Raw genomic sequence first — 26706 nt, 5'->3', positions numbered from 1 at the left:
TTTGTTCACACCAGGCTGCAGCACATAAGTCTTTGAATGAAGCAGTAGTCCACGTGCTTTTGTTCGCATACAATGTAGCATGCCTTAATCCCAGCCCATACTCTCAGGCTTCAACACCGAAAATGACAGAGCTCCACTTTCAGATGGAGGATAATCCACACCAGCTGTACATGCTGGCTGGGTTTTTATATTCCAGCCCAAAACCCGGCCTGGAACGTGGGGAACAGCCACCCACCCTGCCCTTTGGCTGCTCCCAATAGAAACCGGTCCAGATTGGCTTTACAGCCATACTAACAGCTGAAGTGTCAGACTGCAACTGCAAAACTGACACTTCAGGGAAAAATCTGGTTCTTACCTCACCGAGGCCAGCAACCTCGGTGACACGTATCTTCCATGAATGACGGCTCCTTGTTCCTTCTTACAATATATATAAAATAGGGGGCTACACCACCTCTTATGACATAAATGTGCCGAGTGCTCCAGTACCAAGGAGCAAAAACAGCAAATAACCGCATAATTCTGGTTCGCGCTCAAGGCAAAAACAATTAGATAAGAAAAATCTGCATATTACATTTTAATAAGGTACAAACACCAGGGTAGTAATTAAAAACCATATAAAACAATTATAACTGAAATTCATAGGCATAAGATAATCTAAAATATAAAAGGCATAAGATAATCTGTCAGAGAAGACGACAGTTTTAAACTATTTTGTTGATAACACAATTTTCCTCAATTTGTTTTGAAGACGATTGTCATCATTTCTTTTTTTTGGATAAAAATTTGCAACTGGAAAATACAATAATGGCCGGCACTGTGGAGAAAAACTAGCCACACAGAGCTCCCACCAGCAACGATCGCATTATTTCTGCCACCAACTGAGCTTTCCTTATATCTGACACAGCTTTTGAGCCTGCACTAACAAAGTCCACTACTGCCATGTATAACGCCTGTGAGGCACGACAGTACGTCAGGTTAGGTGCATTGGGTTGTGCTAAATAGAATTTCTGGAACATTATGTTTAACAGTGCTTTAAAAAAAATTGCAATGTCTGTGGCAAGATTGACACTACCAGTGATGCTGTAAGTACTCTTGCAGAAGCTTTGCAACAAGTTTTGGAAAAATTGATGTAATTGTACAAGTTCTGCAGCCACAATATACCCTGCTGGAGACGCAGTAAAATACGGCTATTGTACACTTGTTAAAGAGGTTATCCCATGACTAATGTTAAAAACTGAAGATCAGACATCATCTAGGACATGACAATCTCTTTCTAACAAAGCTAGAACCAGCCCTGTACCTCACATGGATCCAGAGATTTCCACATTCATTGCTCTGCTAGACTTATATCAAGATGACAGCTCAAGGGGAGTGTCTTTTCTGCTGTAGCTAAGGGGGCGTGTCCATGTTCTGCCTATCACAGCTCAAGAGGCAGTTGAAAGATTAAACTGAGCATGTGCGGCCACCTCAGTGAGCAGGACAAAGAAATTAGAAAAAAAAAACTTTAACTGTAGAAGTTTTGCAACGGGTTTTTGGAAGAAATATGATGTAGTTGCACAACCTCTGCAATCAAACTGCTGGTGAAGCAATGAAATGCACTTATTGTACACTTACTTATTTCCTATAGATGAGTCCAGTAGGAGAAATCCACCAGAGAGATGCCCCAGTCCTCTATATTCCCAGGATTGTCCAGAGGAAAATCAAAATATCCCACCTGATCATCAGGTGAGATTTCTGCAAATTCCCTATAGATTAATGTAATGATGCTTTCTACTTGACTTCTCCAGTTGCAGGGCAGCAGATGCTCCTTATCATCTTGTTGTCGGTGGTCAGTAGTGTCTACAAATGTTTTTTAGTTTCATGAAAGATTGCGCCAAACTTCCAATTTCTTGGACACACACTCGACAAGTAAAGGGATTTTCTGAGTCTTCTATATTGATGACCTATCCTTGGGATCCTGGGAGTTTCACTTCTGGCACACCCTGATCAGCTGTTTGAAGAGGCCACAGTGATCTGGTGAGTGACGCGGTCTCCTCACAACATACCAAGAATAGAGATGGCCTTGCGGTTTGGAACATATGTCGATGTCCGCCGGTGCCATATTCTTTTACATTGTGAAGAACTTTGACCCATGACACATCCATCAGGTGGTACAGGACAGCCAATTGAGACGTTTCAGCACTTGGACGCCCCCCCTACCTTATAAATAAACCTGATATGGCAGCCATTTTACATTCAGTCTTTTGCCAGTGTAGGGAGAGGTTGCTGTGTGGAGCAGGGACAGACTGTTAGGGACACCAAACGCTAGCTAATAGGGCCACAAAAGTCCTTTTAAGGATTGGTATAGGTGTGCTATTGTTTGGTGTGCAGTATATAGGGGTGTAATACACTTATAATATACTTTCTAATATAGAAAGCATATTATAGTGGATTTGTATAGTGCAGCATTGTGACTGGTGATCGGTTCTGCAGCGATACTACAACTACAAAGAGTGACAAATGCAATTAGAAAAAAGTATTATAACTGGTGTGATAGACCAGTGGCCCCTAAAACCACATATTGAAGCGGGGTGTTATCTAAGAATATACTTTTCAAATAGTGTATTTGGGTACTGCAGAGAATTAGCCTCTTTCACTGCGTTACCTCTGCTACACACAGTGAGAAAATTTACAGGAAAAAAAAGGACTGGTATAGGTGTGCTATCGATAGGTGTGACTTACTGAGGGGTGTGATATACTTAGAAAGTATATTATAGTGCATTTGTATTGTGCAGCAGTTGTGTGCGGTTCTTCTGTGATACCGCAGCTACACAGAGTGCAAAACACCATTGGAACAAATCATTTCTACTGATGTGATATACCAGTTGCCCCCCCAAAAAGTGATTGAGGCAGGGGTGTTATATACCAATAATATACTTTCTATACAGTGCATTTGGGTAGTGCATCATTTGTTTGCGGTTTTGCTGCATCACCTCAGCTACAGACAGTGACAAATGCCATTGGACAAATAATTTCTACTGGTGTGATATACCTGTTGTCCCCCCAAAAAAATGATTGAAGCAGGGGTGTGATATACCTTCTTCCACAAATACTGCTCTTCTATAGGGACTTTGTCACAGGGTCATTTTGAAAATGACAGGCAGAGGAAGAGGCAGGCCATTCTGCAGGGGTGTTAGGGGTCGGGCAGGTGCACCAAGCTGGAGCCTAAGTGGGAAGTTGGAGAAGGTGCGTGCGATTACGTCAAAGGACGCACCAGATTTGGTTGAGTGGCTCACTCAGTCTTACGCTTCTGCACCCTCCTCATCCTCTCTATCTGCACCCTCTTCACTCTCTGCTGTGTGCACCCCCAAAAACACCACCACCACCACCACCATAACCCCTCCGCTTGAGTCAGAGGAATTATTTTCCCATCCGTTACAAGACCTTACCGATGCGCAGCCATTCTTGGCATCGGATCAGGAAGAGGAGGTAGCAACGGCAGCCACCCAGCAGTCTGACGACAGTACCCAGATCAGCCCAAGGAGGTTGGTCCCTGCTGTTGCTGCCTACTCCGAGATCCCTAATGTCAGTGGTGGTGAAGGGGACAATGATGACGTGTCGATGGACGTCACGTGTGTGCCCACAAGAGAGGAAGAGGAGGGTTGCTCAGAGGGAGAGACGGAGCAGCAGAGAGGGAGGAGAAGCAGGCACAGCTTGTAGGGCACAGGAGGCAAAAAGCAGCCATAGGAGGGAACGAGCCATACATCATGCACGGTCACATCTGGTGCTCCCAGGACGCCGGCATATGGCTCCGCAGTGTGGGCTTTTTTTAACGTGTCCGCTGCTGACAATGGTGTTGCCATCTGCAGCCTGTGTTGCCAACGCATAAGTCGCGGCAAGTGAATCTATCTCTGGCACACAGTGTCGGTGCCAATATACATCTGACCACAGACACGTGGTCTAGCAAACACGGGCAGGGAAGGTACATAACTTTTACTGCCCACTGGGTGAACCTTCTGGCGGCTGTCACGCATGCAACCCGTGGCACTCGTGTGGATTTGATGTTACTGCCATGGATTGCATGCAGGTCTGCCTCTTCTTCTCCTCCTACTCCATCCTCTGTCTCCTCCTCGGCTGACTCCTCCTTTTCCACTGCTACCGCCTCTTCCAACAGGGCACATTTCAGAGAATTTCCCTATAAGATGCATAAAAATGTCCCCTGAGTAAGATACATATTTTTTGTTGGAATTTTTGTCATTGATCCCCTTCTAGTATTGTGGCAGGCGCAGTACTATGAATTGCCTTTTGCGCTGGGGCATTAGAAGAATTTTGATATCTCTGACCTTTAGTCTAACCAGACTGTCTATTACTCTATAATTCCTCTAGCGCCGTTCTATGGAAGCAGTAGTTTTAAAGAGCACACAAAATGCTTCAAATAACTTATTTATTAACTTTGCTTCATGCCTCCGCAGCAGATAGTTCATGTACATAACACGTGTTGAAAAGATATCACAAAATGGCGGTATGATTAAGATGGTGGTTCAACTGTTCAATCTTGTCATTCAACATAAAATGGTGGATATATTTCTCTCTTGAGTATCTGTACTGTCAGTTTAAGTTATTTAAGCACTTTATGATCTCTCTGAGAGGTATATCTAAGATTTGACCGATAGTTCTACTGATCTGTATGCAATTTGTATGGATTGCTATTTGTATGCTATTTGTAGCTTGCAATTGGATCCGTAATTTGAATTTGCAATTTAATTTGGTGGAACTGTAAGTCAACACACATATAACTGGTTCAGTATACAGTTCTAATCACAATACTAACAATATGAACATTATATAACTGTTCTAAATACCTATTTTGGCCTCTTGTTCCCATAAAAACACAGCTCTCAGTGGAGTGAATGTCTATTCAGCTCCTGTCTCTGGTGAATAATGATTATTTCCAGACAGACTGTCTGTGAGGCTGGCTGTAATTGGTGAAAACTCTTGCTGTATGAGAAGCTGGCTGTGATTGGTCTAGACTTCTGCCCAGCAACAACAGATTAACACTATACTTTCTGTTATATCTGTAAAGAATAAATCAAGGCAACTGGACTTACTGTAGATTTCTTGAAAACATTTTCAAGAAATCTACAGTAAGTCCAGTTGCCTTGATTTATTCTTTACAGATATACCATGACCTGGATAAATGAGAACCTTCACAGACATATACTTTCTGTTGTTTCTGCTGTGTCACTGAACTTACCGTACATTACAAAATGAATCTTAAAGGCATATTATATTTTTCTGCTTCTGTGAACACAAAATATAACAGTTATTTGACATCCAAAACTTGATGTCACAGTAAATAACTCTGCTTTTGTTTCTAACACATAAACATAGGAACTGTATTAAGGCTATTGGCAGGTTTAGCTGTATACACATATAAGCTATACTAGCAACTTAGGACAGGTCCTAGCTGGCCAGCTACAAGTATGTCACTGTTCATGTTGTGGGACCATTTGTACACTTCTGAAGGTTTTTCAGGTTCGCCTGCCATTAAAGTGAATGGGGCCCACCACGAATGGGGCTCGATCGCGTTTGTGAACCGTTCCGGCCGATGTTTGTCCATCACTAACCAAGAACAGCGGCAGCTTTTATATAGGGGCTGTATTTGGAATTGCAGCTTGAGCCAAATGAATCTGAATATGATTGAGCTGAAACTAGGTCACATGATTGATGAACTTAATGTCACTGGCCTAGGAAGAGGCATCTTCAAACAGCTGATCAGAAGGGGTACTGGGAGTTGGACCCTCACCAATCAGATATTGTTGACCTAACCTGAGGATAGGCCATCAAAATAGAAGACCTGGAAAACCCCTTTACGATATCTGCACACAGAAAATCTGCAATTCCGCACCAGATCCTCACCAAAAAACGTAAGTATTACTTGCGGTTTTTAATGTGGATTGTCTGCAGATTTTACCCTTTCATTTAAATCTGCACCTAAAATCTCACAAACTATTGGTATGCTGTGGATTTCTAAATCCGAATCGCAGGTCAATTTCCGCATGGAAAAAAACCCCGCAAAAAAACAAAGTGTACATGAAATTTGTCTAATCTCATACACTTTGGTACTGTATTAGGCTGGTGTATTACCACGTATGCAGGTACCCTTAAATGGGTTGTGTCACTTCAGCCAATAGCATTTATTATGTAGAGAAAGTTAATACAAGCCACTTTCTAATGTATTGTTATTATCTATATTTCCATATTTCCATATTTTTTTATAGCAAATTATACACTGCTTGTTTCCATGGTTATGACCACCATGCAAACAATCAGTGGTGACCATGATTGCACACTATGGGAAAAGCAACGGCCTCTCTGGTGGCCAGGACCGTGGGAGCGCACATAAGCTGGTGCTTTTTCCTATAGTGTGCAAGCACGACCACCACTGATTGTTTGCATGGTGGTCGTAACCATGGAAACAAGCAGTGTATAAATTGATGGAAAAATGAATCCAGCCAGCAAATGACGAGATATGGGGAATCACAATACATTGGTAAGTGCCTTGTATTAACTTTCTCTACTTGATAAAGGCCACTTGCTGACGTAACACAACGCTATTAAGATTCAGTGTGGAAGATGTAAAAATTTTCAGTGTAAATTACAACACAATGCCAATCAGCTGCTTTTAAGGCTAACAGAATGCTGTCATGTATACTCATGAATTATGGACATTATCTCACTTATTTACAAAACATTAGCACAGCTTCATCTAGAATACGCAATTCAGTTTTGGGCACCACAGTTGAAAAAGGTACAAAGAGGAGAAATAAAAGTGATAAATGTGGCAGACGCAGCACTATGAAGTGCCTTTTGCTCTGTGGCATTAGAAGAATTCTGATATCTCAGACTTTTTAGTCTAACCAGACTGTCTGTTACAGTAGGTTTAAAGAGCACACCAAATTCTTGAAATAATTTATTTATTAACTTTAACTTTTCTTCAAATATTACACTGCCGCCTCCACAGCAGATAGTCCATATACATAACATGTGTTGAAAAGATATCACAAAATGGCGGTATGCATAGGATGGTGGTTCAACTGTTCAATCTTGTCATTTAACATATAATGGTGGATGTATTTCTCTCTTGAGTATCTGTACTCTCACTTTAAGTTACTTAAGCACTTTATGATTTCTCTGAGAGGTATATCTGAGGTCTAACTAATAGTTATACTTTCTGTATTTGGTCGCAATTTGCAGTATGCAGTTAGCAGTAACTATTTGCAGATTGGTTTAGTAGGATCTGGTATGGTTGTATGCAATTTGGATTGCAATATGGAGTTTGAATTTGGATTGTGAACTTTGTAGTTTGCAATTGGTGGACCTGTAAGTAAACACACATAACTGGTTCAGTATACAGTTCTAATGACTATATTAACAGTAGAAACATTATATAACTGTATTAAATACCTATTTTGGCCTCTCTGCTTCCATAAAACACAGCTCTTAGTGCAGTGAATGTCTGTTCAGCTTCTATCCTCTGGTGTAATGATTCTAGCAGCTCCTGCTAGGGGAATTTCCCACACAGGCTGTGTGTAAGGCTGGCAGTGATTGGTCAAAACTCTTGCTTTGTGTGATGCTGGCTGTGATTGATCAAAAATCCAGTTTAACTCTATGCCTTCTGTTGTTTCTGCTGTGTCATTGAGCTTACCTTACATTATATAATGAATCTTAAAGGCACATTATTTTTTCTGCTTCTGTGAACACAATATATAAAAGTTTTATGACATCCAAACATGAAGTCACTGCAAATAAACTCGGCTTTTGTCTTTAATACACAAACATAGGAACTGTATTAAGGTTATTGGCAGGTTTAGCTGTATAAACATATAAGCTATATTAGCAACCTAGGACAGGTCTTAGCTGGCCAGCTATAATAAAGATCTGGAGTATTTAGTCTCTAGAAGACATCTAATGGAAGATATGACAAAATTGTACAAATATATGCAGTGAATGCAAGAAATATTATGAGCAGATTTCACAGGGAGGCCAGCCCAAAAGACCAGAGTGACCGCTCTATGGCTGGAGAAAAAAAAAAATGTTGACTGTTTACCCTGTGTGATCACCACTTGAGGAGGTCCTTCTCCTTTAACGCATTGTTGTTCATGTTTTTTTTTTTTTTTAGCATTTTTGACCTTCGTCTGTATATAAAATAATCAGGGTTCTGTGTTTCTTTTTTCCCTTGTCCTTAAGTTGGGATTCTTGCATGAAAGTTATGGTGAAATGATAAGTGGACTCGAAAAGCCCATATCAGTGTCATTAAATGGTAAGAGCCTTTCATAAATTTTGTGTTTTATTCAGCGTTTACTTAAAGGCTATGTACACCTTTCATGGCCTTTTTTTTAATTATTATTGCAGTGTACTCATTTTGAGCTAAAGTAATTTTTTAAATTGGGCTTTATTAAAATATAGAGCCCTTTTTCTGTACAGAGATGAAATGCTCTAGTAGCACCCTTTGGATTTTCTATCTTTTCCATCAGACCAGGAGCTGATGGTCTCCTTATCTCTGTTCTCTGACATTATAAAAACTCATTATAGCTCAGTCCTTATCTTACTGATATAAATGTGGATTACATAAGTGTTTATGACCTCTCAGTAGTTTAGAGATAAGGTTTATTAGATGACCGACACAAAGTAAAAATACCAGTCACATAGCTAGAAAAACAGTTAAAGGGTTTCTGTCATCAGAAAAATCGTTATGTATCTGGCTGACATTAGCGATGTGCTAATGTCAGCAGAACATAACTGTATGACTTATATCTCCCTGCCTGCCGCTGTTCATGCTAAATAATGACTTTTATAATATGCAAATTAGCCTCTAGGTGCTAGTGGGGCGTTGCTGCAGCACCTAGAGGCTCCGTCCTCTCACCGTTTGGCACGTCCTCCTCCGTGCCACGCAAATCCTGCGCTGACCTACTACTAAAATGGATGGCTCAGGCACGGAATTTGCGGTGCAGGGAGGAGACCGAGGATGTCAATCACTTTTGCAAGGGCGTGCCAAACGGTGAGAGGACGGAGCCTCTAGGTGCTGCAGCAATGCCCTACTTGCACCTAGAGTCTCATTTGCATATTATAAAAGTAATTATTTAGCGCGAACGGCGGCAGGCAGGAAGATATGTCATACAGTTATGTTCTGCTGACATTAGCACATTGCTAATGTCAGCCAACTACATAACGATTTTTCTGATGACAGAAATCATTTAACCCTTTTCTGACAGAACAGCTCAATATTTTTTAATAAAGACCAACTGAAAAATTTTTAGCCAAAACTCTGTAAAATGCAATCATGAAAAAAATGTGCATAGCCTTTAACACTTTCTACCTCCTTTCGAAAATGGAGGAGATTGTATCAAGATGGAGGAGAGGAGATATTAGTGGAACAAATCAACATATCAAGAGGAGATATTAGTCGAACAAAAATAGCTTTATTTGTAAACCTTTACCTAAAACCAGAGCAGTAATATCTACAAATTATGCCAACAACAGGCTAAGGGCGCAGAAAATAATGAGGGACATGTCTCGGCGACCCTCTGTTTTTAATTTATATATATATATATACACTCACCTAAAGAATTATTAGGAACACCATACTAATACGGTGTCGGACCCCCTTTTGCCTTCAGAACTGCCTTAATTCTATGTGGCGTTGATTCAACAAGGTGCTGATAGCATTCTTTAGAAATGTTGGCCCATATTGATAGGATAGCATCTTGCAGTTGATGGAGATTTGAGGGATGCACATCCAGGGCACAAAGCTCCCGTTCCACCACATCCCAAAGATGCTCTATTGGGTTGAGATCTGGTGACTGTGGGGGCCATTTTAGTACAGTGAACTCATTGTCATGTTCAAGAAACCAATTTGAAATGATTCGAGCTTTGTGACATGGTGCATTATCCTGCTGGAAGTAGGCATCAGAGGATGGGTACATGGTGGTCATCAAGGGATGTATATGGTCAGAAACAATGCTCAGGTAGCCTGTGGCATTTAAACGATGGCCAATTGGCACTAAGGGGCCTAAAGTGTGCCCAGAAAACATCCCCCACACCATTACACCACCACCACCAGCCTGCACAGTGGTAACAAGGCATAATGGATACATGTTCTCATTCTGTTTACGCCAAATTCTTACTCTACCATTTGAATGTCTCAACAGAAATCGAGAATCATCAGACCAGGCAACATTTTTCTAGTCTTTAACAGTCCAATTTTGGTGAGCTCGTGCAAATTGTAGCCTCTTTTTCCTATTTGAAGTGGAGATGAGTGGTACCCGGTGGGGTCTTCTGCTGTTGTAGCCCACCTTTCTTTCCCATTCTGACATTCAGTTTGGAGTTCAGGAGATTGTCTTGACCAGGACCACAACCCTACATGCATTGAAGCAACTGCCATGTGATTGGTTGACTAGATAATCGCATTAATGAGAAATAGAACAGGTGTTCCTAATAATTCTTTAGGTGAGTGTGTGTGTGTGTATATATATATATATATATATATATATATATATATATATATATATATATATATATATTATACAGTACAGACCAAAAGTTTCATTCAAAGAGTTTTCTTTATTTTCATGACTATGAAAATTGTAGATTCACACTGAAGGCATCAAAACTATGAATTAACACATGTGGAATTATATACATAACAAAAAAGTGTAAAACAACTGAAAATATGTCATATTCTAGGTTCTTAAAAGTAGCCACCTTTTGCTTTGATTACTGCTTTGCACACTCTTGGCATTCTCTTGATGAGCTTCAAGAGGTAGAAACCTGAACAGTCTTGAAGGAGTTCCCAGAGATGCTTAGCAGTTGTTGGCCCTTTTGCCTTCACTCTGCGGTCCAGCTCACCCCAAACCATCTCGATTGGGTTCAGGTCCGGTGACTGTGGAGGCCAGGTCATCTGGCACAGCACCCCATCACTTTCCTTCATGGTCAAATAGCCCTTACACAGCCTGGAGGTGTGTTTGTGGTCATTGTCCTGTTGAAAAATAAATGATGGTCCAACTAAACGCAAACCGGATGGAATAGCATGCCGCTGCAAGATGCTGTGGTAGCCATGCTGGTTCAGTATGCCTTCAATTTTGAATAAATCCCCTACAGTGTCACCAGCAAAGCACCCCACACCATCACACCTCCTCCTCCATGCTTCACGGTGGGAACCAGGCATGTAGAGTCCATCTGTTTACCTTTTCTGCGTCGCACAAAGACACGGTGGTTGGAACCAAAGAGCTCAAATTTGGACTCGTCAGACTAAAGCACAGATTTCCAGTGGTCTAATGTCCATTTCTTGTGTTCTTTAGCCCAAACACGTCTCTTCTGCTTGTTGCCTGTCCTAAGCAGTGGTTTCCTAGCAGATATTCTACCATGAAGGCCTGATTAACACAGTCTCCTCTTAACAGTTGTTCTAGAGATGTGTCTGCTGCTAGAACTCTGTGTGGCATTGACCTGGTCTCTAATCTGCTGTTAACCTGCGATTTCTGAGGCTGGTGACTCGGATGAACTTATCCTCCACATCAGAGGTGACTCTTGGTCTTCCTTTCCTGGGGCGGTCCGCATGTAAGCCAGTTTCTTTGTAGTGCTTGATGGTTTTTGTGACTGCACTTGGGGACACTTTCAAAGTTTTCCCAATTTTTTGGACTGACTGACCTTCATTTCTTAATGACGCGGCATGACGTGAACAGACGGGCGTGCGGCGATCCTCCCCCCTCCCATGACACCGACTCCGGCTCCTGCTCTCGCTGAGGCATGGGCGACGACTCCGACGCGCTGATGCGCTCTCCGATCCGATGAGCCCGATTCCCTGTTGAGAGGCTGACCTACCTGATCGATGTGCCTGCTGCGTCCGCTGGTTTGTCCTCCTGCTGTGAAGCACTGTTGCCTTCTCCGCTGAGTCGACTTAGGAGGCCGTATGTCCGGGGTCCTTACCTGGGGTCCTAACTGTCTCAGGCTGCCCTTCTGTGCCCGCTCCGGACTGTTCAAGACTGGAGGTTACATGCGGTGTCCGAAGATTTGGAGTCGCGGCGCAGCGTGAGTAAATGCCCCCTTGTGTGTGCTACATTGTTGCCTTCGGGAGTCCCGTCTGTTTGGCACTGTCTGAGACGGTTCACAGACGACCGCTCCCGGGTTCCATCTGCCCTGCTGTCGTGTGGCCCTGAAGAGAAGGGGGGCTGACATCTTCATTATATGCTCCACTATACGTCGCTTCATACGCCAGCAAGCCAGTTGCTTTACCGACCTATTTGTGGGGTTGCTGCGACAGTCGCTAAGTTTAAAACAGTTTCTCTTGTCTGGCCCTATATCAGCTTTATATACCCGCCATATACATCAGCCTTATACCAGCCAGATGAGTGTACATCACTACAGCCCCCGTTTCGCCGCTGGACACTGCACCGCTTCGTGGTAAAAACTGCTATACATACCCGCTATATATATTTGCCATATATACTAGCCGTATATTAGCCATATCAGTATATACCATCATAGCCCCTGCTCTGCCGCTGGAGGAGGGGGGGGGGGAATATATATAATGGCTCCAAAATTGCAAAACAGAAAGTCCATTGGATCCTCTCCACCCAAAGGGGGCGCTGGAAGGACGCAGCTTGATAAATATCTTAAATCCCCACCTCCATTACCTAAGACAAGGGGTAATCAGAAACAAACATTACAGATGGGGGACTATGAAGAGAATGAAAACCCTCCAAATAGGGTGGGAGATAACCGGGCAGCAGAAGTAGAGAACCAGATGAGTAATATTGATCATAAATTAGCAGGTATATTGGAAGCAGTTAAAACAACTAACCAATCATTAAATACTCTGACGACAACGGTGGCAGCAGTGCAGACCGACATTGCGGTAATCCGGGACGATCTAAATAAAATGAGGCAGCGCGTTAAAGAGTACGAAACCTTGACCATAGAGCTGCAAAAAGAATCCAGCCAGATTAAAAAAAGGATGGCAACTGTAGAGAATGATAATAAGGCACTGAAGGAAAAAATGGCCGATTTGGAGGACAGATCACGGAGAGACAATCTCAAATTAGTGGGTTTTCCAGAAGGAGCAGAAAAAGATGACCCTACAGGTTTCATACAAAAATGGCTGTTAGATAATATAACAGCCTCAGGAGCAGCTCTAGGACCCACAGTGGAGAGAGCGCACCGTATTCCAACAAGAAAACCCCTACCAGGGCTAGCACCAAGGCCTTTGTTAATTAAAATGACCTCCTCAAGGGATCGGGATAATATCCTTAGGTGGAAGAGAGAAGCGCAAACGGTGAAATATAATGATACCAATATAGAGATATACCCGGACTTTTCGAAAACTACGCAAGACAAAAGAAGAGAATATAAGGATGTTAAAAAGAGACTGATTCAAGCCCAACTAAAATATTCCATGATGTACCCTGCGAAACTACGGATTATCTATAAAGAAACCGTACAATTTTTCTCCAACCCAAGTGACGCCGTCGATTGGATGGACTCTCAGGGCATTAAATAACCCGCTTATGGTCGCGGTGGGGGAGAGCTGGGGGGGTCGGCGGTGGGGGGGAGGGGGGATAGTCTATAGTTAGAGACCTATGAGTCGCGCTCTGCGTCTCGCAGGTCAGAATGGGATTGGGGTTTTGGGGGTTGGGGGAGGGGATTTCTTTCCGCGGGGGTCTGTCGTGGCGTTGAGGGTATGTCGCTGGTGGTTCCCCTGCTCTTCCGCTCAGTGTTGCCATATTCTTTAAAATGTCTACCATATTGACATGGAATATCCGCGGTTTTGCGGATAAAATTAAGAGGTGCGCAGTGTTCGATTTAGTTTCTAGACATTTACCAGCAATAGTGGCCCTATTAGAAACACACCTTACAGGTGAAAAAATAGCAGCACTGGGCGGAAGGAGATGGGCCTCTCACGAATATCATTCCTGCCACTCTATATATTCCAGGGGAATTAGTGTGTATGTTCATAGACAGGTAGACTATGACCCAATAGAACAGCTAATTGATCAAGAGGGCCGGTACATCTTTTTGCACTGCTATTGGCAGGGGCAAAGGATAATCATAGCGTTTATATACATCCCGCCCCCCTTTACTACTACTGTACTATGTAAATTGATGGAATACATTGCAGCACGAGAGGAGTGCCCGGTGCTGGTGATGGGCGATTTCAACTCGGTCATGGACACTAAAAAAGATAGGATTTCCACCATAACTAATTATGAATTAAATCTAGGATCAAGTACAGTGCTATCTAGAATCTGTACGGAGATGGCACTGGTCGATATCTGGCGATCTCTTTACGGAAATAAGCAGGTATTTTCTTGCTTTAGTAACACATATAGGTCCATGTCCCGAGTTGATCTGGCTCTCGCCAGCCCCGGGCTCATTAATAGGGTTAAAAAAATGAATTACGAATGTCATGGCATCTCTGACCATAGCCCGGTCATGGTAATACTGGACAGTCCTAAGAAACCAAATCAAAATAGAATTTTTAAACTCAACCCCCACTGGATGACATTGATAAGGGATCTAGATAAGATTAATGAAGAAATAAAACTCTTTTGGAGGGATAATGTTAATTCAACACATATCCATATGGTTTGGGACTCGCTTAAGGCATACCTTCGGGGTATATATTCATATGAAATCAGGAAACAGAAAAATCTCTTCGCCCAAACTCAAAAAGAAATAGAAGGGAGGCTCAACCAGATAACGAATGAGATTATCTCTGTAAATACCACAGAAATACAACTCCAACTTAAAAAGGCACAAGAGGAATATAAACAAAATTTATACAAAAAAGCACAGAACAAAATGTTTTTTTCAGGGTTGAGGAGTTTTAGCGAGTCCGGCAAGCCAAGCAGATTATTATCTATGATAGTAAAAAATCAAAGGGGAGGTTCCATTATCACTGGAATTAGGACAGAGGCAGGGAACATCCTACGAGACCCTGATGACATCCTAAAGGAATTCACTAGGTATTTTTCTACATTATATCAAGCCGGGTCCCAAAATCAGGGAGGGGAAAATAGATCAATATCTGGATAACATCGATATCCCTGAATTTGACCAACAAGACATTGACTGGTTAAATAGACCTATACAACTGACCGAGCTACAGACCACGTTGTATTCCATCAAGGGCAATACATCCCCAGGGGTGGACGGTTTCCCTTTCGAAGTATATCGGCAACATGAGGGAACGATCCTTCCCCCAATGTTGGAGGTACTAAATCAATCTTGGACAATGGGTTCCCTACCCCCCTCATGGATGGAAGCCACCATCACACTGATCCCCAAAAAGGGGAAGGATCCGCTGTTAGCTGCTTCCTACCGCCCTATCTCTCTGTTGAATACAGATTATAAAATTCTTGCCAAATTGTTAGCCAACAGATTAAAAACTGTCATACATAAAGTTGTCCATGTAGACCAAACCGGGTTCATTCCCAAAAGAAATATACAGGATAATATAAGGCGGGCGTTCCTGAACATCCAGACGGGGGACGGGGGGGACTGCTCCATCCTGTCCCTGGATGCCGTTAAGGCCTTTGACAGGGTGGAGTGGCCCTTCCTTTGGAAAGTATTATCACGGGTGAGGATGGGCGAGTACTTCTCCAGATGGGTTCGCATTCTGTACCAAAACCCGGTATCGAGGGTTCGAATTAATGGTGAGTACTCTGCCCCTTTTCCCCTGAACCGAGGAACACGCCAGGGCTGCCCCCTTTCCCCTTTGCTCTTCTCGCTATTCCTGGAGCCAATTGCATGCAAAATTAGAACAGATGAGGAAATATCTGGCTTCGGGTGCGAGGGGGAAGCTGACAAAATCAGTTTATATGCGGACGATATGCTGCTCTTCTTGGGAAAGGGGTATATAAACTTGCCCAGGGTTATGGATAGTCTGGATGAGTTTGGATCCCTATCTGGATACGACATAAACTGGGAAAAATCTAAATTTCTTCCATTGAGACGCCCGGTTCCACGGGGCCACAATTTTCGGGTTAGTATATTGACCCCAGCAGACTCCCTACTGTACCTGGGTATCCAGATAGGGACCAAACTGGAACATTATTTGAAACTGAATATACTCCCAATAATAGATAAAGTTAGGGAAAAAATTAGAACATGGCTAAAGCTCCCTCTGTCACAAATTAACCGAATAGCGCTTATTAAAATGACATTATTACCAATGTTACTATATGTTTTCAACGCCAGTCCAATCACGATAGAAGACAAGTTTTTCAACAAGCTAGAGACCCTCTTTAACGAACTGATATGGGGCCGCAAACGAGTCAGAATTAAGATTCAGTATCTGTATAAAGAAGAGGGTGGAATGTCCATCCCTTTTTTAAAAGGATATTATTTAGCTGCCCAATTGAGATGGTGTGTGAGGAATCGGAGGAATAAATGCATCTGTCTTCTTTTTGGGGAGCATTGTAGACCATGGTCGGATCTTTTTCATATTCTTGAAACCGGTATTTTTAAGAAGAAAACAATAACAAATCCGTTTTGTAGAATGCTCGGGTATATCTGGCAACAAATTAGAGATATGGCGGGCGTATCTGAAGCAGTTCAGTACACCCCACTGTGGGGGAATGCACACTTACCACAAGTTATGCAACTAGGTCACGCTGAATATTGGGAAAAAAATGGGATATATTTAATTGCACAATTTTTTCATCAGAGACTGATTAAGCCCTTAAATGAAATATTACCAGACATTACATTAGGATTTACTGATAAATTTCGATACGAACAATTACGTCACGCTATACAACACACGGAGAATAAGAATTATTTGAAGATAGTAAGGATTACTTTTTTAGATCTTTGTCTAGACATGACATTTAACACTTCTATATCACATATATACGCTAAGTTAAAATATGAACACACAAAAACGATCGGCTAAATGGGAAAGAGACTTATATAAAGGGGAACCTATTATCTGGATCACTGTGTACAGAAACATTAAAAGATCGACCGTCTCACCCGCTCATGCATGGATTCTTTTGAAAATCATACACCGCCTCTATTATACACCAGCATTATTGCATACCATTTATAAAGATAGGAAACAGAACTGCTATAAATGTAACAAAGACAGAGGAGATTATAAACATCTGTTGTGGGAATGCCCAGGGATAAATGAATATTGGATAAAAATATTTCGGAAACTGCAGGACCACTCCCCAATGAAGTACCAGGTATGCATTGATTATGCCATCTTGGGTACACTCCCAGAGACAGACGAAAATAAAATAGAGCAGATACTGTGGTTTCGGGGCATCGCACTAGCCAAAATAATAATTGTGAAACATTGGGGCACCATGAAATACCATAGTTTTCAGGAGTGGTTGGAGTGGATGAACAGAGTTAGGCAGTATGAACACACTCTAGCCCAAACAGCACGGAAAAAGGCAGCCTGGCTGCGGATCTGGGGTAACTGGAAATAACGACAGTCGATGTGGGCACGGCGGTTTTGTGGAGGAGAAGGGGGGGTCACTGGCAACTGGAAACAATAACAATGTTAAAGATGCAGACACGGCAGCCCCGCGGAAAGAAAAAAGGGGGGGTTTATAAATAAAATGGAAACTTAGTACAGGTTTAGATGAAACTATTATTGCACTCTCACTTTATCGCTTTGTGATATTGAAATAGAAGATTGTTATACATTATTTTTTGGAAAATAAAATATAAAAAAAAAAAAAAAAAAAGTAATGATGGCCACTCGTTTTTCTTTACTTAGCTGCTTTTTTCTTGCCATAATACAAATTCTAACAGTCTATTCAGTAGGACTATCAGCTGTGTATCCACCTGACTTCTCCACAATGCAACTATTGGTCCCAACCCCAATTATAAGGCAAGAAATCCCACTTATTAAACCTGACAGGGCACACCTGTGAAGTGAAAACCATTTCAGGTGACTACCTCTTGAAGCTCATCAAGAGAATGCCAAGAGTGTGCAAAGCAGTAATCAAAGCAAAAGGTGGCTACTTTGTAGAACCTAGAATATGACATATTTTCAGTTGTTTCACACTTTTTTGTTTTGTATATAATTCCACATGTGTTAATTCATAGTTTTTATGCCTTCAGTGTTAATCTACAATTTTCATAGTCATGAAAATAAAGAAAACTCTTTGAATGAGAAGGTGTGTCCAAACTTTTGGTCTGTACTGTATATATATATATATATATATATATATATATATATATATATATATATGTCAAGTATAATCAGCACTGTGGTTGTGATAGCTTTTCATATTACCCCTGATATATTACACATATGTGCTCTAGCGGTGGCCTCACTTTCCCTAGGGAACTTCAGGGACATATATTTGTCTGGCCAGAACGATAGTAGCCATCTGGGACAATAATGTCTCCTTCCTAGTTTAATGATGGCTGCACTATAGACTGGAGGTGGGGGGTCTATGTTTTTCTTTATTTGACTCTGACAGCGGGTCTCCTTGTCCCACTGCGATCAGCACACACTGGCTGGAGTTGTATGTTGAGCCGCCTACTGTATTCCCCCTCTACTTACCTGCGCTGTCAGTGATCTCCCCGTGGTTGTTAATCAGCATCTCGGACAGCTGGAATCAGGGGGCTGGGTTGGCTGACACGGCCATACTCCTAATTGGCCGGCAGCCGGTTAGGGCCTTCCCAGTGCCGGGTACATGCTGTCCACTCACCATCAGCGTCGGTCAGCATTTTGTTTGCAGCCATTGCCTTTCATTGAATGCTCCTGATGACACGTGGGATGAACTCCCACTCAGAAACGCGTTGAGCATCTAAGTTATGCTTAGGCAGCTAGTACAACGAGCACCTAGGTTTTTCTTAGGTAGACAGCACCATTCACCATAGCTAATGCCGCTAGAAAAGCAGAATAATGCGTTAGCTGATGGGTATCTTATCGGTGGCTTATAGAACCTCATCTGTGTGCACTTGGCCGCCAAACCACTGTGGGCTGCTATAGGTACAGCACTCCTGACATTTGTCAGGCAGCCAATGTTTCTATCTAGTGGCTATACATTGGCTGACACCTTGTAACAGAGGAATTGGTGGGGTGCAGCCTGTTTGAGGGCTAGAATTATAGACATGTCCCTCATTATTTTCTGCGCCCTAAGCCTGTTGTTGGCATAATTTGCAGATTTTACTGCCCTGGTATTAAGTGAAGTTCACAAATAAAGCTATTTTTTTGTTTTTATTTTAACGTTATTTTCAAGCTGAGATTATAGTATACTATTTGAACGTCTACTGTTCACACTGTTTTACATTGTTAGAAAGTGGAGATATTAGTGGGTTAAATGTCCAAAAAATGTCTTGTTCTTGGTCATTATTATTGTTGTTATTATTATTCATTTAGTGGATCCACATTTTAATTACATTATTCTACACTAGTACAGTGTGATACACAATGAACAGATGTAATCACAATCGCAAAGGGGGTTGAAGTATGAAGGCAGATTCTGTGTGAAGGTTATGCAATACCATAAGAGAGAGATTTTTTCATATGCATTTACATTTTAATGACTAGGTTTTCAACTCATTCTTACATAATGTTAAGAAGCAGATGTGTCACCATACTCCTAAGTGAGTTATTTAAGTGGCCAACCTGGTCTTCACCCCTGTACAGGCATCTGGACTTCACTACAGGGGAACCACCAGGCCACTACCCCTTAGACTAGTTTCTGCTCAAGTGAGGGATGACCCTCGGGCAATTATCAAGCACAATAGGTTTGCCCCTTTTTATTGCTTGATTCTTGAACCAATGTAGAGCTACATTTACTGCACTTTTCATCACCAGACATATTAATTGTTTGTCAACAGCAGATCGCAAGCGATGTGTTGTCGACTAGCGGTGAATTTAGGTAACACGTGAAAGGCGCGATCATCTGACAATCAAGCATTTGGTTGTCTATCGAGTGATCAGCAGCATCTTTACGCCATAACCCTGGGAATCCGAGGCTGAAGGTCAGCAGTAAGGGTGACCGCCACTTCGGTGGAAGAGAGGGAGACAACCCCCTGAGTGTAATGGTGGGAGACTTGGAGGACTTGCCGCCAGGGCCTGAGCTGGCAGACCTCAATGTCTCCGGGGATAATTTTGGTAACGCCCAACACCGAGACCCAACCCTATCCCGAGCTTGGTAAAATGTATTGATAGTAGATGGTGAACCACAACAACCGGGGGCAGAGTCGGTGTTCCCCCATTTTGTAGTTCATCAGGATATGTTGTATTAGGTAAATCAACTGCGGGGTGAACATATTGAACAGTTGGTGGTGCCCCAGGCTTACCGCAAACTCGTGTTAGAGTTAGCCCACCAACATGTTCTCGGGGGTCATTTGGGAATGCAGAAAACACAGGACCGGATATTACAATGGTTTTACTGGCCCAGTGTGTTTAGAGAGGTGGACGAATTCTGTACGTCTTGCCCGACCTGCCAGGCAACTAGCCTCAGCACCTTTTACGCAGTCCCTTGGTACCTCCTGACCATCGAGGTACCATTTGAGCGAATCGCTATGGACCTCGTAGACCCGGTACTGAAGTCCGCTAGAGGACACCAACACATCCTGGTCATCCTAGACTACTCCACTTGGTACCCAGAGGCAGTGCCACTGCGACATACATATCGCCCAAACTTATAGCTAAGGAGCTAATGGAGATGTTCTCCTGAGTGGGACTGCCTAAAGAGGTTCTGACTGACCAGGGGACCCCTTTTATGTCCAAGGTCATGAGAGAACTCTGTAAGTTGCTGCATATTAAACAGTTACGGACGTCCGTGTACCATCCGCAAACAGACGGTGTGGTTGAGGGGTTTAACAAAACAATAAAAACCTTGTTAAAAAGGGTGGTGTCTAAAGATGGGAAGGACTGGGACCTTTTTCTGACCTATCTCATGTTCGCTGTGCGAGAGATGCCCCAGGATTCTACTGGGTTCTCACCCTTCAAATTGCTATATGGCAGACATCCTCGCGGTTTGTTGGACGTAGCCAAAGAGGCGTGGGAACAGCAACCCACTCTGCATAAAAGTGTCATTGATGCAACAGCGGATAGAAACCGTTTTGCCTCTTGTCAGGGAGCATATGGAGGCGGCTCAGCGAGCCCAGAGTCGGATCTATAATCGTCTGGCTCGGGTCTGAATCTTTAACCAGGGTGATCGGGTATTGATTCTAGTGCCGACTGTGGACAGTAAGTTCCTGGCCAGGTGGCAGGAGCCCTACGAGGTACGTGAGAAAATTGGAGAGGTAAATTACAAGGTACACCAGCCAGGGAGGCAAAAGCTGGAGCAGGTGTACCATGTAAATTTACTCAAACCGTGGAAAGATAGGGAAAGCTGTACTGAAGACAGCCTGCGGCCAGGTTTTCTAGGGGAAGCGGTTTCGGCCCCTCTGTCTGAAGCAAAGGAAGTGGCTGCCACAGTAAGAATTACTGACAGCCTCTCCTCTAAGCAGGCTCAGGAGGCCAGGGAGTTTATTAGCCGGAACATACATGTGTTTTTGGATCTCCCTGGAGGCAGTTCCACAATTCGGCATGACATTGTCACTGAGCCTCAGGCGAAAATCATATCGGGTACCCGAGGCTTGGCGACAAGCCATCTCGGAGGAAGTGCTGATGATTCTGAGGCTAGACGTCATTGAGGAATGTAAAAGTGAGTGGGCTAGTCCTATAGTGCTAATACTCAAGCCGGACGGGACACTCAGGTTTTGTAACGATTTCCGAAAACTAAACAAGATCTCTAAGTTCGATGCATATCCCATGCACCGAGTCAATGAGCTAATTGAGAGGTTAGGACAAGCCTGGTATTTTTCAGTTTTGGACCTCACAAAAGGGTATTGGCAGGTGCCCTTAGAGGCTGCTAAAGAGAAACCTGCCTTCATCACACTGGAGGGGCTATATCAGTACAAGGTGTTACCCTTTGGTTTGAATGGCGCCTCTGCCACTTTTCAACGGCTCATGGACATTGTGCTGCGTCCACATCGTCGGTACGCTTTGGCTTACCAGGACGATATTGTTATCCACAGCACCGACTGGGAAAGTCACCTACCCGAAGTACAGGCTGTAGTGGACTCCCTTAGGAAGGCTGGGCTAACTGCTAATCCAAAAAAATGCACAATAGGGTTAGAAGAGACTAAGTACCTGGGGTATGTCATTGGGTGCGGAGTTATCAAACCTCAATTGAACCTCAAGAATTTGCCCTGACCTGTCACCACTGGGCAAGTAAAGTCGTTCCTGGGAATGGTAGGCTATTACATGAGTTTTGTTCTCCACTTTGCTACAGTGGCCGCACCATTAACAGGGCTCTTGAAGGGACGCAGATCGGTCATGGTTCGCTGGGATGATCGGTCGGAAGAGGCGTTCTCCGCTTTGAAGTCAGCCCTGTGTGGGTCGCTGGTTTTGGTGACGCCCGACTTAAAGCGGGAATTCATAGTACAAATGTACGCCTCCAATGTAGGCCTCGGTGCTGTACTATCTCAGGAAGTTAACAGGGAGCAGCATCCCGTTATCTTCCTAAGCCGCAAGCTTACCCTAGCCGAAACCAGGTACAATATAGTGGAGAGAGAGTGCCTGGCTATCAAGTGGGCACTCCAGTCTGTCTGCTACTATTTGTTGGGGAGAAAGTTCCGCCTGGTGACTGACCACTCCCCTCTCAAGTGGATGAGCCAGGCCAAAGAGAGAAATGCCCGAGTCACTGGGTGGTTCCTGTCCTTACAGAACTTTAAGTCCTCCATAGAACACAGGGCAGGTCGCTTGCAGGGAAACGCTGATACCCTGTTCCGAGTGTCTGTCGTGTGTTCACTCCCTTAGGGTTGAACAAATCGGGAGGTATGTAAGAAGGTACAAGGAATCATCGTTGATGATAGGTTTGTGTAACCGAGGTTCCTGGCCTCGGTGGAGTAAGAGCCAGGTGCTGTGGTGCGTGCCTGTAATCCTAGCTACCATGGGAGACTTAGGCTGTTTGATACCTTGCTATCTAGTATGGCTGTAAATAGATGTATCAGGACGGCTCTTACTGGGAGTAGTCAAAGTGCTGGGTGGGTTAATACTCCCCACGGTACAAGCTGGGTTTTGACAGGCCTATAAAAAACAGCCAGCAGTGGGTGGATTACTCCTCTCTGACACTGGAGCTGTATGAAACTCTGCTGAGATCTGAGGCCTGTGTGTGGGCTGAAAGCTGAAGACAGTGTGTTGGCCGAGCAGGCCACCTAAAGCCTGCAGGTTGACTTTCTGAGGCTGAGCATTCAGCCGGGTGTGGATTAAACACCCAGAATCAAAGGTGAATGTTTTTTCTGTATGAACTGTTTTGGGTGTGAACTAACATCAATACTCAAAATGGACTGTCATACTGTGAACCTGCAACTAGTGTGAATAAACACTGGAGTTTTTGAGTTTCAAACGTGTCTTTGCCTCAATACTGCACCTGCTTGCCCTGTCTACCAGAGCGAATACCCATCACAACACTGAGCTAAAGAGCTGCCTTATCCTTCTCTCCTACTTGTCAGGGATCATGATCCTAAATAAAGATGACATGGTCTTTAGCTGCATCTCTGTAGGAATGGAGTTTATGAGGAGACATGAAGTACAGAGAGGAGGTGTGGATGTGGCTAATGAGCAGCAGCAGTGTATGCAGTCTCCATTACCACAGTCTGTCCTGTCTGTCCTCTCTGTACTTCATATGTCCTCATGAACTCCATTCTGACAGAGATTCAGCAGATTCAACAAGTAGGAGAGGAGGATGCAGCAGCTCTTTAGCTCAGTGTTGTGAAGTCACTTGTCCTCCTGTGTGATTAGGACAGGTTTTGTGTGTACTAATAGAGCGGCGGCAAAAGAGTTGGGGGTATTGATGACAGTAAGCTTTCATGCAGCTGCTGGTAAGGCAAATGAAATAATGAGATGTATAAAGAGGCATAGATGTCCATGACTAGATGCAAATTTTGTGTTTATGAGATCATTGCTCATTTTTGTGAAGGCGGTTTTAGTAGAAATCATACTCTAGGTGACTAAACAATGAACTAGAAGAGAACTAGCTAGTTGAGCAAAATTATGGTGTTTATAAAGCTTGGGAGAATGGAAAAATCTGGAGGGGGGACATGATTCACTTTTTTGTTACCCTTATCCTAAGAGCCCTTTTACACAGGCCAATGCTTGAGAATAAACGACTGTAGAAAGGTTTGTTTGCCCGATCATTGCCCTATATAAGCATTTCACCGATCATGCTTATTTATCAGGTAAACAAGAGATGTGCTGCAAACAAGTGAACACTGTACGGGGAATTAACAATTGTGTCAACCATACTAACTATAAGTGCTTGCTCGTTTGACATTGGTGAGATGTTTAGATAATCTGATGATCGGCTAAATGACTGTATCTACGAACATTTCTTCCCATTCTTCACCCTGTTTACAAGGCTTTGTTGACTGTATATTGATATATGGCTTATTTTACAGATTTATCATATAGAAATGTCAAAATATTAATTATTTGTGTCCTATTCCAGGTGAAGACTGTATGAGAGGCTTCCATGAACGTCTCCTTTTATCTTCCTCGTATGACGTAGACACAGAGTCACAGACTGACAAATCTACAATTAGACATCGAATGGGACATTTTTTTGTGTGTTCTGAATGTGGAAAGCAGTTTAAAAAGAAATGTAATCTTTCCACGCATGAAAGAATTCACATTGATGAAAGGCCATTTACATGTACAGAATGTGGGAAATCTTTTAGTCAGAAATCAAGTCTTGTGACACATCAGAGGATTCACACAGGAGAGAAGCCGTTTTCATGTTCAGAATGTGGGAAATGTTTTACTAGGAAATGTTATCTTGTTGGACATAAGACCACTCACACAGGAGAGAAGCCATTTTCATGTTCAGAATGTGGGAAAAGTTTTAGGCAGAAGTTTAGTCTTGTTGAACATCTGAGAATTCACACAGGAGTGAAACCAAATTCATGTTCAGAATGTGGGAAATGTTTTAGCCAGAGATCAACTCTCATGGAACATCTCAAAATTCACACAAAGGAAAAGCCATATGCATGTTCAGAATGTGGAAAATGTTTTAATTATAAAGCAGATCTTCTAAAACATCTAAGAACTCACACAGGGGAAAAGCCAAATTCATGTTCAGAATGTGGCAAATGTTTTAGCCACAAATCAAGTCTGGTAGAACATTTGAGAACTCACACAGGAGAGAAGCCATATTCCTGTACAGTATGTGGGAAATGTGTTAACCATAAATCAGATCTTGTGAAACATCTAAGAGTTCACACAGGGGAAAAGCCATTTTCATGCTTAGAATGTGGGCAATGTTTTAGCCAGAGATCAAGTCTTGGAGAACATCAAAGAACTCACTCTGGAGAGAAGCCATTTTTATGTACAGAATGTGGGAAATCTTTTAGTCACAAATCAAGTCTTGTGAAACATCTTAGAACTCACACAGGAGAGAAGCCATAGCCGTGTACAGTATGTGGGAAATGTTATAACCATATTACAAGTATTTTGGAACATCTAAGAATTCACACAAGGGAGAAGCCATTTTCATGTCCTGAATGTGGCAAGGGTTTTATTCAGAAATCACATGTTGTGGAAGATCTGCGAAGTCATACAGGGGAGAAGCCACATTCATGTTCAGAATGTGGAAAGTGTTTTAGTCACAAAATCAAAGAATTTACACAGGTGACAAACCATATTCATGTATAATATGTGGTAAATGTTTTAGACAGAAATCATCTCTTATGGCACATCAGAGAGTTCACTCGAGTAAGAAGCCATTTCAATGTTTAGATTGTATAAAAGATGGCAGGTGTGGAGCTTTGCTGTAGGACCTGCAGCCTCAAGATGCCTTCTGAACACCACCATACTTGTCCACACTTTGTATGCGGTATTGCAGTTCTCCCCATTCACTTGGATAAAGCCAAGCTTTAATATCAGACACAACCCATGGACAGGTTTGGTGCAGTTCCTAAAAAAAAGCCGTCATGTTTTTCTGATTCTTTACAACCCCTATAACCCTTTCCCACATGATGATAGACATATATGTCATAGAATGCCTTCAGTTGGTGTACCATAACATACATGTATGTCATGATGATCACATGGGTTCATGTGCTGTGTAAGAACCACAGGAGTCTCATTCCGGGAAACCTTTGATCCCAGCTGTTTAACTTCTTGTAAGCCAAAGTCAATGAAGACTGCAGTATCAAGTTAGTTTAACAGAGGGAAGGGGCTCCCATTGCTGGGTACTGAGAGGTTGCTATATAAGTGGTGGGTGTAACAATTGCCTCCTATTAGGACCTATATACAGGGAGTGCAGAATTATTAGGCAAATGAGTATTTTGACCACATCATCCTCTTTATGCATGTTGTCTTACTCCAAGCTGTATAGGCTCGAAAGCCTACTACCAATTATGCATATTAGGTGATGTGCATCTCTGTAATGAGAAGGGGTGTGGTCTAATGACATCAACACCCTATATCAGGTGTGCATAATTATTAGGCAACTTCCTTTCCTTTGGCAAAATGGGTCAAAAGAAGGACTTGACAGGCTCAGAAAAGTCAAAAATAGTGAGATATCTTGCAGAGGGATGCAGCACTCTTAAAATTGCAAAGCTTCTGAAGCGTGATCATCGAACAATCAAGCGTTTCATTCAAATTAGTCAACAGGGTCGCAAGAAGCGTGTGGAAAAACC

General features: G+C 42.8%; 1 protein-coding gene across 2 annotated transcripts in view; it reads left to right on the top strand.

Moving 5' to 3' along the window:
- The window catches only part of LOC122930701 (zinc finger protein OZF-like), a 37964-nt gene extending 11585 nt beyond the window's left edge, over positions 1–26379 (top strand). For both annotated transcript variants that reach the window (XM_044284263.1, XM_044284262.1), the window contains 3 exons: positions 1628–1725; positions 8230–8302; positions 24516–26379. In XM_044284263.1, the coding sequence (XP_044140198.1) occupies positions 1628–1725; positions 8230–8302; positions 24516–25471 (1127 nt within the window). In that variant the 3' untranslated portion in view covers positions 25472–26379. The remainder of the gene's footprint in view (positions 1–1627; positions 1726–8229; positions 8303–24515) is intronic.
- The last annotated feature ends 327 nt before the right edge of the window (positions 26380–26706 follow it).

The sequence above is a fragment of the Bufo gargarizans genome, chromosome 3 (genome assembly GCF_014858855.1).
Source record: "Bufo gargarizans isolate SCDJY-AF-19 chromosome 3, ASM1485885v1, whole genome shotgun sequence".
Classification (NCBI taxonomy): domain Eukaryota; kingdom Metazoa; phylum Chordata; class Amphibia; order Anura; family Bufonidae; genus Bufo; species Bufo gargarizans.
The sequence above is the reverse complement of the archived record's forward strand: the minus strand, read 5'-3'. Positions and strand labels throughout refer to the sequence as shown.